The sequence below is a fragment of the Propithecus coquereli genome, unplaced genomic scaffold (assembly GCF_000956105.1).
Source record: "Propithecus coquereli isolate 6110/MARCELLA unplaced genomic scaffold, Pcoq_1.0 Scaffold37, whole genome shotgun sequence".
NCBI lineage: Eukaryota > Metazoa > Chordata > Mammalia > Primates > Indriidae > Propithecus > Propithecus coquereli.
Genome location: NW_012149396.1, coordinates 7,586,383 through 7,599,183, shown reverse-complemented (window position 1 = coordinate 7,599,183; position 12,801 = coordinate 7,586,383). Strand labels below are relative to the sequence as shown.

Here is a 12,801-nt window from a genome sequence, read left to right as displayed (position 1 = left end):
TTCTGGCCGGGTGGCACTGCACGCGTTGTATCTGTCGGGCAGTGTGGAAAGGAAGGGGCCTTCAGGGCTGCCTGACGTCTGTGCGAGCTGTGCGCTGTGCAGCTCCAGTGGCGCCTTCCACACCGAGGGTGTCAGCCTGCATGGCCTCGAAGGGCGGTCCCAGGGCGGCAGCCACTTGAGCTGTGTGATCTTGAGCAAGCTGTCGAACCTCTCTGAGCCTCAGGTTTCCCATCTGTAAAATGTAGGAGGCATTAATAACTATCCTGCAAGTAGTTTAAAGAGATTAAATGCGATGATATATCTGGTGACTGATCAAGTGTTTAATGCCTGCTGTGGCAATGAAGGCAGTGCTTGCTCAAAAACCTGAGCCCAGACACCGCCTTCCCCCGGGGCACCGTCTGGTGTTTGGAAGGAGCAGTAGCTTCTCAATTTCAAAATATCTCCCACCTGGACATTCATTCGAATGCAATCAACTTCTCTTTTTTGGAGGCAAAGATGCTTAGGTGCTTTAATTTAGTGAATACGAAAAAACTTTAACGATGAGAAAGAAAGAGGAATGAGACGAGGTGACACTAGCCGTAGGCTTGTGTGATTCTTCACTCTCTGAGCTCTGGCTGCCCAGAGATCTGCCTAGGACTACGGGACTAGTGGTCTTCAATGGGGGCACCCCCCTGCTAGGGGACATTTGGCAGGATCCGGCCCAAATGCCAGCAACACCACGCTGGAGAAAGGCTGCCCGAGGGCTTGCGCCCTGCCCACTGGCTTGAGTGCAAGTGAGCCTACAGAGCAGCACCGTCTGGTTTCTGGAATTTGTAAGAAGATCAGAGAAATCCCAGAATAAATGGTAGTGTCGGGGATTTTTATTTTTCAGATTCGCGTGGCATGAAAGGATGACAGATTCAGGAGGGCCGCAGAGGCGTGCACCGTGTTTTGTGTCTACGTTGCTTTCCCAGAAGGTTCCTGAGAAGTCAGACATCATGCTCCGCTGCATAATATCGGGTAACCATCCCTAGACTAGCTAATCACCCTCTAACATCTCCCTGCAGACCAGGTTTCTTGGCTCGCAAATGCATTATTAAGACATCATTTGGGAAAATTACCTTGGAAATTTTTTCAGAGCAATTGATGAAGCAACTAAATCCTCTATGATTTGTTTCTAAAGGATTTCTTCCAGTGACTCCTGGGGACCGTTTAGCGATCTCCACTCCACGTTGCGGTTCTGGGCTAGGCTACTCTCACACTGGTTACTTTTTCAGATACTCCACTCTTAATTTCCTGTAGCACATAGGAATGGCATGAATCACGTCACTTCAGTAAATATATTCAACTCTTCTTCTGTTACTCTTTAACTGATTTGCCAAAACTGGCTAAATTAGACTCCCCACTGCTTGCCTTCTACAGACATGCTAATAAGTAGCGAAAAGGTTAAAACTGAGGCAAAGGGTGCCCAGCGCAGAAAGAACAGGGGCCTGGAATCTCTCCTGGGCTGCAGAATAAATGACTCAGAGTTGATCAAGTGTTGGTATCTCCAATAATAAGAAGATTTATCATTAAAAGAAAATAGAAAAAAAATAATTGGGTATGGAAGTGGTATCTTGTACCTTGTGGGTGGTTCTCTTTTCTTTCTTGGGTCATGTCTCTACTCTTGAAAATGCAAAGGCACCAATGGTGTTTCTTGAGGGAAGACAGGAAACTCTTCTCTTGACTCCCTTTTTCTTTTTTTTTTTTTTGAGACAGAGTCTCACTTTTTTGCCCTGGCTAGAGTGAGTGCCATGGCGTCAGCCTAGCTCACAGCAACCTCACACTCCTGGGCTCAAGCGATCCTTCTGCCTCAGCCTCCCGAGTAGCTGGGACTACAGGCATGCGCCACCATGCCCGGATAGTTTTTTCTATATATTTTTAGTTGTCCGATTAATTTCTTTCTATTTTTAGTAGAGACGGGGTCTCGCTCTTGCTCAGGCTGGCTTCAAACTCCTGAGCTCAAACAATCCGCCCGCCTCGGCTTCCCAGAGAGCCAGGATTACAGGCGTGAGCCACCGCGCCCGGCCTTGACTCCCTTTTTCTTACAGAGAGATGGGCCAGCCTTGGAAGTGGCCACCTCCTCAAGGTGAAGTCATAACAAAGCCTTGTCTCCGGCCTAGAGGCTGCAGTGTGGAACCGTGCGCTGTATACACCGAGAGCTTTCTCTCTCCATGCTGGGTGATCGCCATTCAGACAGGTGAAGAGGTGCAGGTTGACCCTGAGTCTGCAGAGTAGAGCCCCCATGTGTTTGGACATAACCCTGAACTTGGCTGCTGGTCCCCACACACCTTAGCCAGAGACTTCTGAAACCTTCAGGAGGTGGCTATCCCTATGTGACCCACAGGTAGGTTCAAAAGAAACCAGGGGAGGATTTTCAGGTGAGGTTTCCAGCAAGTGCAGGGAGAAAAGAGAACCACCCACAGGTACAAGATACCACTTCCCTATGCAAGCATCATTTCTGGCTGATTGTTCAGATCTATACTGCATAGAGGGAAAAAACCCGTCAGCCACCAGGAGACTGGGGGAAACCAGCCAGCCCTGATCAGTCTGAAGTCCAAGAGCTCAGAATGAGTTCCCCAGGCCCGGCTCACACATATTTTATATACTTTCTTCAAAAAAGTCATGCACACACACAAAAAGGAGCAATTAAGTGCTTCCTAAAAAGGAATCTAATAAAACTGACTGAAAGGCGGACACAAGCCTGATAAGAACAGGCAGAAATGAATTGTAATCAGCAACCCCTTTGGTGGTTTTTCAGGGAAAACCATTTTTGGTGGTTGAGTCATTTGCCTGCAAGAGGCTCTGTCTGCCAAGCAGCCGCTGGAGAAGGATTTATCCTTGTGTGGGGGTCTGTCTTCTCCTAGCCCCAGGGACAACTACCCAGGCACCTACTGAAGGAGGAGGCAAGGAGAAAGAACCCAAAGTTTGCCAGAATCACATTCAGGTGGCATTGGCATAGAGGTGGCCCAGCTGGGAGACATAGAGAGGGAGGGACAAGGGACACTGAGCATTTCCAGGTCCCATCTGTGGTGCAGGTCTCACTGACTTTGTCTTATTCCCTCCCAATCCCTTCTGGCTTTCCTCTTCCTATGACCTTTGAATAACACGGAGTTTTTATCTTCGTGGTCTCTGGGGTTGCTTGTCAAAAATCAAGCGATAAATAAGACAGGACACAAGAACGTTCCTGGGATGAATTTAGAATGATGCATTGTTTCCAAATACTGGGCTTTCCTTTCCTTCCTGACACATTTTGATAAATTTTTAGTGACATGGAAGCTAATGAGAAAGCTCTTTGGGCATGGTGGTTCACACCTATAATCTCAGCACTTTGGGAGGCTGAGACAGGAGGATTGCTTGAGGCCAGGGGTTCAAGACTAGCCTTGGCAACATAGTGAGACTCTTGTCTCTACAAAAAATTTTTAAAAATTTAAAAATGTTAAAAAGAGAAAGTTCTTTGAAGCACACTGGAAACCTTCCTGTCCTGTAACAAGAGGGAAAAAGTCCCAAGAGGTAGATGAAATTCCTGGGGTTTTAGGGTTTTACCAGATTAGCCCAATGGCATCACATCCTGTTAATGGTCACCAGGGAAAGATGAACCCATCTGAGGGAGAAAGTGTAGGTCAGTTTTTGTGCTGACATTAGTCACACGTGCATAGTACCAGCCTGGGAAACCTATATCCAGACTTGTTCATCCTCAGGAAGAAAATGGCATTTGCTAATCTTCTTTGTTCTTTTCTCTTTTGTACCATAACTAACACACTCAACTTTGAGCACTGTTAAAGTATAATTTTCAAAAAAGGTAAACCGATTCCTTTGCAAATATGAAATGAACATTTCATAGATTTTATTCAACTTATTAGTTAAAGAGGAAACCAGAAAGTATTATGGTCTGAGGAGCTAGGTATTTATAGGCAATTTAATAAGGTAATGTTAGGATAAAATTGCTGGGTTAGATGTAACACCAGTTAATAACCTATAAGGCAATAAGCCATAACTTAAGATATTATCTTTTCTGCTAGATGGAAATTATTTGCATCTCTATTGGATAAAAACCTATAAGTTAACATATAACTTCACTACATCTGGGAATTTTAATCAGTAGTTACCATTGACTGAAACAAAGTATATGCCCCAAAATTATTCTTGGATGGGCCTTTTCCCCCATATGATGCTGAAAAAACATTCCATCCGTATCTTTGCCTTATTTCCAAGTATTGGATACTTTTTCTTAATAGTTCCTTGAGATTAGGAATAGCATTTTGCATTTTGTATTCACACTCCCCAGCACAGGACTGTCTTAGATACAGAATATGCTCAATAGTGTTTACTGAATAACACATTTGTATCAGTGAGGGGAAGGCTTTTCAGTTCCCCAACTGACGTAATCCATCATGTGCGTTCCTAATGCTTACTGCCCAATCTTGTTCATAGCTTTACAACTTTTTCCAAAAATACTTAAAGTAATAAGCTATTCTTATTTCTTTATCATCAGGTCAGCCCAAGCCAGAGGTAACTTGGTTTAAGAATGGTCAAGCCATAGATGAGTGTGGCATTGTTTCCTGTTACGAATTCTTTGAGAATCAGTATATTCATGTGTTACATCTCTCACGGTAAGTGGTTATGCCCCTGTGGACTGTTTACTAATATCCCCATATTCTGTCATGTGCTGGTTCTTATGAGGTAAGCCCAAAAGATTGGCTCCTGTTTGCTTTTGGAGTCCTAATTTTAGGTGCTATTGGCAGGCACCGGCCAAGGCATTCAGCAGTGACAAGTTACTGAGCAGTTACTGAGCTCTGCCCAGTAACTAATTATACTCCCCTAACTTGCTGCCGTGGATGGAGTTAAACTTTATCTGGAATCTTATTCAAGGTGATCCAGACATTCTCATTCATTAAACGAGCTTTTCATTTAGCCTTGTTCTCTGTAGAAAGGTAAGAAAGCACAAAAGGATCTTGGCATTGGCATGTCACCTTCCGAGAAGGGACTGACTCTGATCACACAGCAAATGGGTGACAGACTTAAGGCTAGAAACCATAGCTTCTGGCTTTATTTTAGGAAGTAGTGTGGTCCCATGCAGTGGTTTCTAATTCTCTTTTGTTCCCGCAAGAACTATTTGTTCCCATGGAATCAGGAAACTCAATACATCAAGTAGAGAAAATGTGAACCGCTCTGGTTGAAGCTGGGCAGGCAGTCTGTGCTCTTGGTCCCCAACACTAGTGAATTGGTCATGGTTTCTCGTGGGGGCTCTGAGGAGCGGGAAGCTTCTGCAGAACAAGGCATGAAGATGACTGATAGGCACGGGCATGTGCCGATAGCCTTACATCTGACAGTAAAAATATAAGACTTGTTGAATTCCAGCTCTGCCATTTTCTCTGTGGGAAACCTTAGCCAGTTATTTAACCTCTCTGAAACTCAATTTCTGCATCTGTAAAACAAAAAGTGACTGAGAAAATGAAAGGATTTAATGCCTGTAAAAGTTGTGTTACGTAGTGGTTGCCCAAGAAACACTGACTTTCTTATCTCCCATCTACCCCTTGGTTTTATAGCAATATCAGAGACCATTTTACCATGGTTGAAATGCTTGATTCATCTAACTGACAGCATATCTAGCCTGGCACTCAGGATATCTATTCATTCACCTAGCTTAGAATCCACCTCTAAGGTTCACAGTGATTCCAGTTACCCATGGATCTGTCTAGCCTCAAATATTCTCTTCTTTGATCTGATTACACAGGCATGCCTTTGGGTGCTTATTTATTGCTCAGGATTGATGAATAGTTCAGTAGACTGTGGGCCTTGCAGGAGGCAGGAGTCCTCTCTGTTTCACACAAATGCATCCCCCTAGAGCCTGGTACAGTGCCTGCAGCACAAATATTTGTTGGGGATAGACAGGTAGATCTATCCATCTATCTACCTATCTCTCTACCTAATCTATTATCTATCTATCTATCTATCTATCTATCTATCTATCTACCTATCTATCTATCTATTGTTGTTGTTAGTCTGTCTAGATCAGTGCTGGCAAACTTTTTCTATAAAGGGCCAGATAGTCAATATTTTAAACTCTGTAGGCCAGTTGCAAAATAGGCCACAACTATTCAACTCTGCCATAGATAATATGCTTTTTTTTAAAGAGTGTACTTGTGTACCAATAAAACTTTATTTATAAAAACAGGTGAGGAGCCAGATTTGTCCTATGGGCTATAGTTTGCTGACCCCGGTAAGATCCTTGAGGATCTACACATCGAACTTCTTTGTGTGTTTCCCACCCTTCCTTGTCTCCCTCTGAGCACTCAGTACATAATTCTTGATTGATTAATTTTAGTCTCACATTAAACCGGAATATTGTACTCATATTTTGGCCAGAAGAGATGCTTGATGTGTGCTCTTTTAAGAACTGAGATTTGCTGTTAATGTTTTACGTCGTGCAGGTCAAAGTGGGAAACACACAACATAGGGAGGAGAAACTTAGGAAGGGAAGCTGCACTGTGGAAGGGGCAGGGAGTCACTATTCTGTGCTCAGAGGTCCAGCAGGGCAGTGGTTCATGGTAAAAATTGACGACTTAATGTACCAGAATCCACTGCTTCCAAGCTCCTGGGGCTCCTGACCTGCCATTTAGAAAAGCAGCCCACCTACTGGGAAAAATATTCAGTTCTAACGCAAGAAGTGGTGGTAGAACAATTGGATAATAGACATGGTCCCATTTTGCTGCTTAGTAGTAAATATACTAGGTACTAATGATCTTTGAAACTTCTGACTTTTTACACCAGTAGTTCTGAACTGTGGCTGCCCATTAGCATTGCCTGGGGAGCGTTTAAAACCCACTAATGCTTGGGCTTCACCCTTGACCAAGTAGATCTAAATCCCAGGTGATTCTAATGTGTTGCCCAAGATGAAAAATGCTCTCATCTTAAACGTTCAACTGCAAAGTAATTTGACTTATACCAGTATGGTAAGCGCTGGTTAGGAAAATGAATGGTATTTTGTGCAAATGCCATGCAAAGATTAAAAGTTAGTTGCTAGTTAGAATATTAGTCTCAAGATTTTCTGCCACGTACCATAAACCACTGGATTAGCTCATAGCTGAAAGAAAAGTACTTTTCTTTATCTACCCTAGTTTGGTCTTTGGGTCATTAAATCTGAGTTCTTAGATATTTGAAAGCTCCTGTTTCCGTGTTTCCCAAAGGCTTTTTTGGTTTAACAAATCTAATCTGCAGTTGTGCTTTGAGGCTGAGAGCCCGACTGTTGTATTTATAGACCTTTTGATTTTCTATCTTTCTTCTACCCCGGAGTCCCCTCTCCCCTGTCCTCGCTGCACTCTCCTCCTCATACCACGCTAATCTCATGAACCCGGGCACTTCAGGCAAATGGGACAGCTTGGAAGGGACTTATCAGTGCTGTTGTAACCTTTACATCACCGCAGGTCAAGTGTGCTTGGCAGGAGAGAGAAATAGAAAGCAGAGAACGCATTCAAAGGGAGAGAGAACATCAATAATCACATTATGGTATGCAGCGTAGCTTGAAAAAGAGTTTTGTTTCTTTCTTTTCAAAGGATGTGGGAGCTGGGAGGGGGGAGGAAAATGCAAAGAGATGTTTTCTACCTCATAGTGAAAGCAAATTGCAACCATGTGTATACAAACGGGGAATTGTGGTCTCTTACAAACACAATTTAAAGAGAGGCGGCAAAGCAACAGATAAAAATCTGTCCAGGAACCCACACCTAGACAGATATATCCCCTCCTCAGCAAGGAGGCCTCCTTTGATGGTGGCAATCACGCTGCCGCGGTGCTGAGAGAGCAGGAGGGAGGTGAGGGGACACAGCAGGACAGCAAAGCCCAGCCAGCACCTGGGTGGACGAGGGCCAGGCAGCCCCTCTGGCTCTTTGGGCAGCACAGCCCGGCAGGGGCAGGCCCTGCAGAGCACCGGCCGGGAGAATGGCACGGTCGCCACAACCCATCTGCTTACAGAGTGTACACGGTTGAATAGTGTCACCCAAACCCATGTCCACCTGGAACCTCGGAATGCTACCTTATTTGAAAATAGGATTTTTGCAGGTATAATTAGTAAAGATGAGCTCCTACTGGATTAGAGTGGGCCCTAATTCAGTGATTGATATCCTCATAAAAAGAGAAAACAGACACAGAGACACACACAGAGGGAACATGCCGTGTGAAGACGGAGGCAGAGTTAGGGGTGATATGACTGCAAGCCAAGAAATGCCAAAGATTGCCGGCAACCACCAGAGGCTAGGAAGGGGCAAGGAAAGACCCCTCCCTCCAGCCTTTAGAGGGAGCATGACCTTGATGACACTTTGATTTTGGACTTCGAGCTGCCAGAACAGTGAAAGAATAAGCTTCAGTTGCTTTATGACACAGTTTGTGGTAGTTTATTGGCAGCCCTGGGAAACCAAAACATGGTGTACATGAGCAGTCTGGTAAAAGGAAGTGCTGCCATTTGCCTGCCATTGCACAGGTCTGGCCGGAGTTGTCTGATAATGTAGTACTGGTTCTAACGCACCAGCTGGTGCCTCTGGACCGTCTGGGAGGCGTCTACAGGTCAAGGGGCAAAGAATATTTTTCAATTCTGCCCCAAACTGGATATTGATTACTCCAGGATTTGAAGGAGAAATCAGTGGTTTTCTGGGTCATTTATGCTTTTGTCCCGAGGGGACATTCGGAAATGTCTGGAGACATTTTTGATGGTCATGACAGGAGAGGGTAGAGTGCTACTGATATCTAGTGGGGAGGAGCCAAAAATGCTGCTAAACATTGGGCAGGGCACAGGGCAGCCCCCCACAATAAGGAATGAGCCAATCTAAAATGTCAAGAGTGCTGAGGTTGAGAAACTGTAGCAAACCACCACGAAACTGAGGGCCTTCAAAGAGCAGCCATTTATCCTTCCTGGTGATTCTGTGGGCTGGCTGGGTGGTTCTCTGCTGGCTGTGCCTGGCTCCTTCATGCTCACTGAAGCCACTTGGGTCAGGTTGGGGATTAGCTGGTCTGGAAGGTACAATATGGCTTCCCTGACAGGCCCAGCAATTGGTGCTGCTGTTGCCTGGACCACTCAGCTCTCTTCCACCTGGGCTCTCATCCTCCAGTAGGCTGGAACTGGCTCCCTTAGAAGGCAGTCTCAGGACAGAATTCCAAGATTATGGAGCTGCAGGACCTCTTGAGCTCCACCCCTCCACCATTTCTGCCTCATGCTCCTGCCAAAGCAGTCATAAGGCCAACCCAGCTTTAAGAGGTAGGAAGATATGCCAGGAGCAGTGGCTCATGCCTGTAGTCCCAGTTATTATGGAGGCTGAAGTGGGAGGATCACTTGAGTCCAGGAGTTCGAGCCCAGCCTAGGCAACATAGTGAGACCTCCCATCTCCAATAAAAATAAATAAAATTAAGAAAAAAAAGAGGCAGGAAAATAGACTCCACCTCTTAAAGAGTGCAATGGCAAGGTCACATTGCAACAAGGCGTGCATACTCAGATAAGAGAAATTAAGGCCAGATTTTGTAATCTACTACACCCTCCATCCATTAATGGAATGCTCAATTAATCTTTTAAATCACCTGTTTGCAATTTTTTTTATCCTGCTCAAAAAAAACCATCTATGGCTTCCCCTTGCCTGGAGAATAATTTTTTTTCATTCTTAACCATTCATTTATCCAATGAGCATTAAGAGCCTGTCATACACTCTAGTCACTATGCTAAATAGGGGATGCAAAATCTTCCATGATCTCACAGTCCCGTGGAGGGAACAGATACAGGAAAAGATATGGATATTTAACAGGAGTGCTGTGACCCAGAGACAAGGGTTTAAACTGTTTTTGTTATATGTGCTCACACTCGTGACCCTGTTTGGATGGTTTTTAGAAAGTGGAATCTGTGACTTCAGGAATGTGTCCGTCTTCCCAGCTATTCCTCACATCCCCGTGGGCAGACAGACCCCAGAAGCCTCGGGACACTACATTACATTCCTCAAGCCACTCTGGTTTGAGAACTGTTTGTGTTGGTCTGTGCCAAATGCTTTGTCCAGCCCCTAGAACAGCCATCAGCCTCTTTCTATTCATGGTCACCCAAGGAAAGCTAAATCCTTTGCTAGACATCTGAAAAACATGAGTTATTGGTCATGAATGAGGCTGGGCAAGTGAGTATAGGTGAATCAGTTAAAGATATTCCCATTCCTGGAAGAAATACCTCAAAGCATGTAACCTGCTAATGGTAGAATTGTCACCAACCCCTTCCCTTACAAGGGAAAGAATACTATTTCCACCGTTGGGAGCCAGGATCTGAAGATATGGAATTAAATCCCAGATCCACAGCTGTATCATCTTGGGCAAGTTACTTAATTTCTCTGTGCCTCAGTTTCCTCATCTGTAAAATGGGCACAATAATAGTACCTTCTTAATAGGGTTGTTGTGGGGATTAAATCAATATAGGCCAAAAAGTTACAATACTCAATAAATAATCAATATTTATTTATTGCATATTTGTGTGCTTTAAACATGCTCTGCACCTTGAATGATGATTTTGGAACTAATTAAAATAGGACTGTTTGGAGGTAAGAAAGGCAGTATTTTTCCTCTCTGCTATTTCCTTTTTGGAGGCTAAAATGTAATTAACGTGCTTGATCAAGGAATCATTGGGTAGAAATAAAGATGACCGAAACTTGCTATGTCTTGGCTAAGAGAGAAAATACTTTTCACCAAGATTGGAAAGCATTTTGTGAACTTCGTGTTCCTGTGAGCTTAAGTAGGTCTGACAAGTCTTAAGGATGACTGGCAGAACTTTCTGGCACCCAGAAGGCTTCTGTGTTCCCAGCACAGAGCTGAGGCGGGCTCCTGTGACATTCTTCTGAATGAATTCAGCAGGTATGCATCAAGCCATTACTCAGAGGACACCTGGAGCCCAAGGATATGATGAGAGACTCCCATTTAGTCCCCAGGGTGATAGGTCCCTTCTGAGAATCCACTGCCCGTCATCGCATTATGGTTGTGACTTTAGTAGGTAAGTATTTCTGAGAAATGAATGGTCATAGCCCAGGCCCAGGGACACTCACTCATCCTTTCCTGGGGACCAGAACTTGGGCAGCTGCTCCCACCACAGTGCTGACTCCTGAGGGCAAATCATGCTAGCCTGGGGGGCAGGCAACAGATTGATCCAAGAACCCCTCCCAAGACCTTGGGACAGCCACCGAAAGGTGCACCAATCACTGGAAATTGGACACGCATTGAATGTGTCTGAAATTGTCACTCCATCAACACCTTCTGAGAACCAAGGATAGACCAGGAACATTAGGGAAGTTCTTGAGCCAACTGGGGTACAGTCCTACTTAGTAATCACAGAATCAGGGCAGACACTTCTAAAAAGATTGAAAAGATGGGCAGTCTTGCTGATTAGAAATCATGGGTTTTAGCACTAGAGAACAACTGACCAACTCCCACCAAGCTGAACGTCATAAAGAAGTCACTGGGCAAAGGTGGATAGCTAGTTAGAGGCAGGGCTGGAACCTAAGCAGGCCTTTTGAGCCCAGGGAAGGGCTTCATCCCCACTCCGTAGAGGGGCAAGATTAAGAACGAGGTTCGGTCCAGCAACATGTGTCTCTGTCCTGAGCAGCCCAGCCCTGTTTCTCCCCCTCATGCACTCAGCTGAGGGCATCCCATGAAAGCCCCCAGGTCCCCTCTACCTTTGCCCCATCACACCTGGAAGCCTCTCCTGCCCTTGCCAAGAGTTCCCTGTGAACTACCATTTGCCTCGGACCTGCACCTCTCCCCTGTCTACCTCCAGACTGAATCACCTTGATTTCCTGTCTCATCCTCTCCAAAGCACCTGTGGTCCCTTTCCTCTGACTCCCACAACTAGCTCCTGAGACAGGAGGCCATGCCTCAGCTGCAGTCCCACTCACGTGGGAGGGGGCCAATACTCTGGGGCCTCCAGAACACCCCCAGGCCACACCCCACACCTGGGCCCCGGATGAACCTGAGAATGGGCATGGCCTGTGAGCCAGGTTAGGCCCTGGGATGGGCTGCCTGACCCTGCCTGTCTTAGTTGGCTTGGGCTGACCTAACAAAATGCCATAGCAATTTATTTCTCATCATTCTGGAGTCTAGGAAGTCCAAGATCAAGGTGCCAGCATGGTAGGAGCCCTCTCCCTGGTTTGCATGTGGAAGGCTGCCTTCTCGCTGTGTTCTCACATGGTACAACAAGAGAGTGGGCATACAAGCTCTCTGGTGTCTCTTCTTATAAGGGCACTAATCCCATCATGAGGGCCCCACGCTCATGACCTCATCTAAACCTAATCACTCCCCAAAGGCCCCATCTCCAAATACCTTCATGGGGAGGGGTCAGGGCTTCAACACATGGATGGGGGGGCATAATTCAGTGGATGGCACTGCCCAGATATGAAAGGTGTCCTGGCCACATACAGGCATGGGCCAGAACCAGTGGGGGCGGACAGGGGCCCTTTGGTTCAGAATCAGAGATTTACAGTACTCTGTGAGGCCATAAGTAGATACTGACCAGGGCCAGCTCTGAAATGAGACTACCCAGGTACGAGCTGTGGCCCTACCTTTTCCTTGGGCAGGTTGCCTAACCTCTATTTGCCTCAGACTCCATGTCTGTAAAATGAGAATAATTACAGTATCTACCTTGCAGGGTGGGTGAAGAGGAAATGAGATACTATCATAAGGAACTTAGCAAATGCTAGGTAAATATTAACTCTTTTGACCCTGGGGTCTTCCGTGTTGTTAGGCACAATTAGTCACTCTTGATCTTAAGAGGTTAAAAAG

At 45.5% G+C, this 12,801-nt stretch overlaps 1 protein-coding gene across 1 annotated transcript in view; it reads left to right on the top strand.

Annotated features, from left to right (window-relative positions):
• Nucleotides 1–890: 890 nt before the first annotated feature.
• ALPK2 (alpha-kinase 2) overlaps nt 891–12,801 on the top strand; it is a 96,406-nt gene continuing 84,495 nt past the window's right edge. Inside the window, exons 1-2 of the mRNA XM_012651732.1 lie at nt 891–999; nt 4,514–4,631. Of these exons, the coding sequence (XP_012507186.1) occupies nt 891–999; nt 4,514–4,631 (227 nt within the window). The remainder of the gene's footprint in view (nt 1,000–4,513; nt 4,632–12,801) is intronic.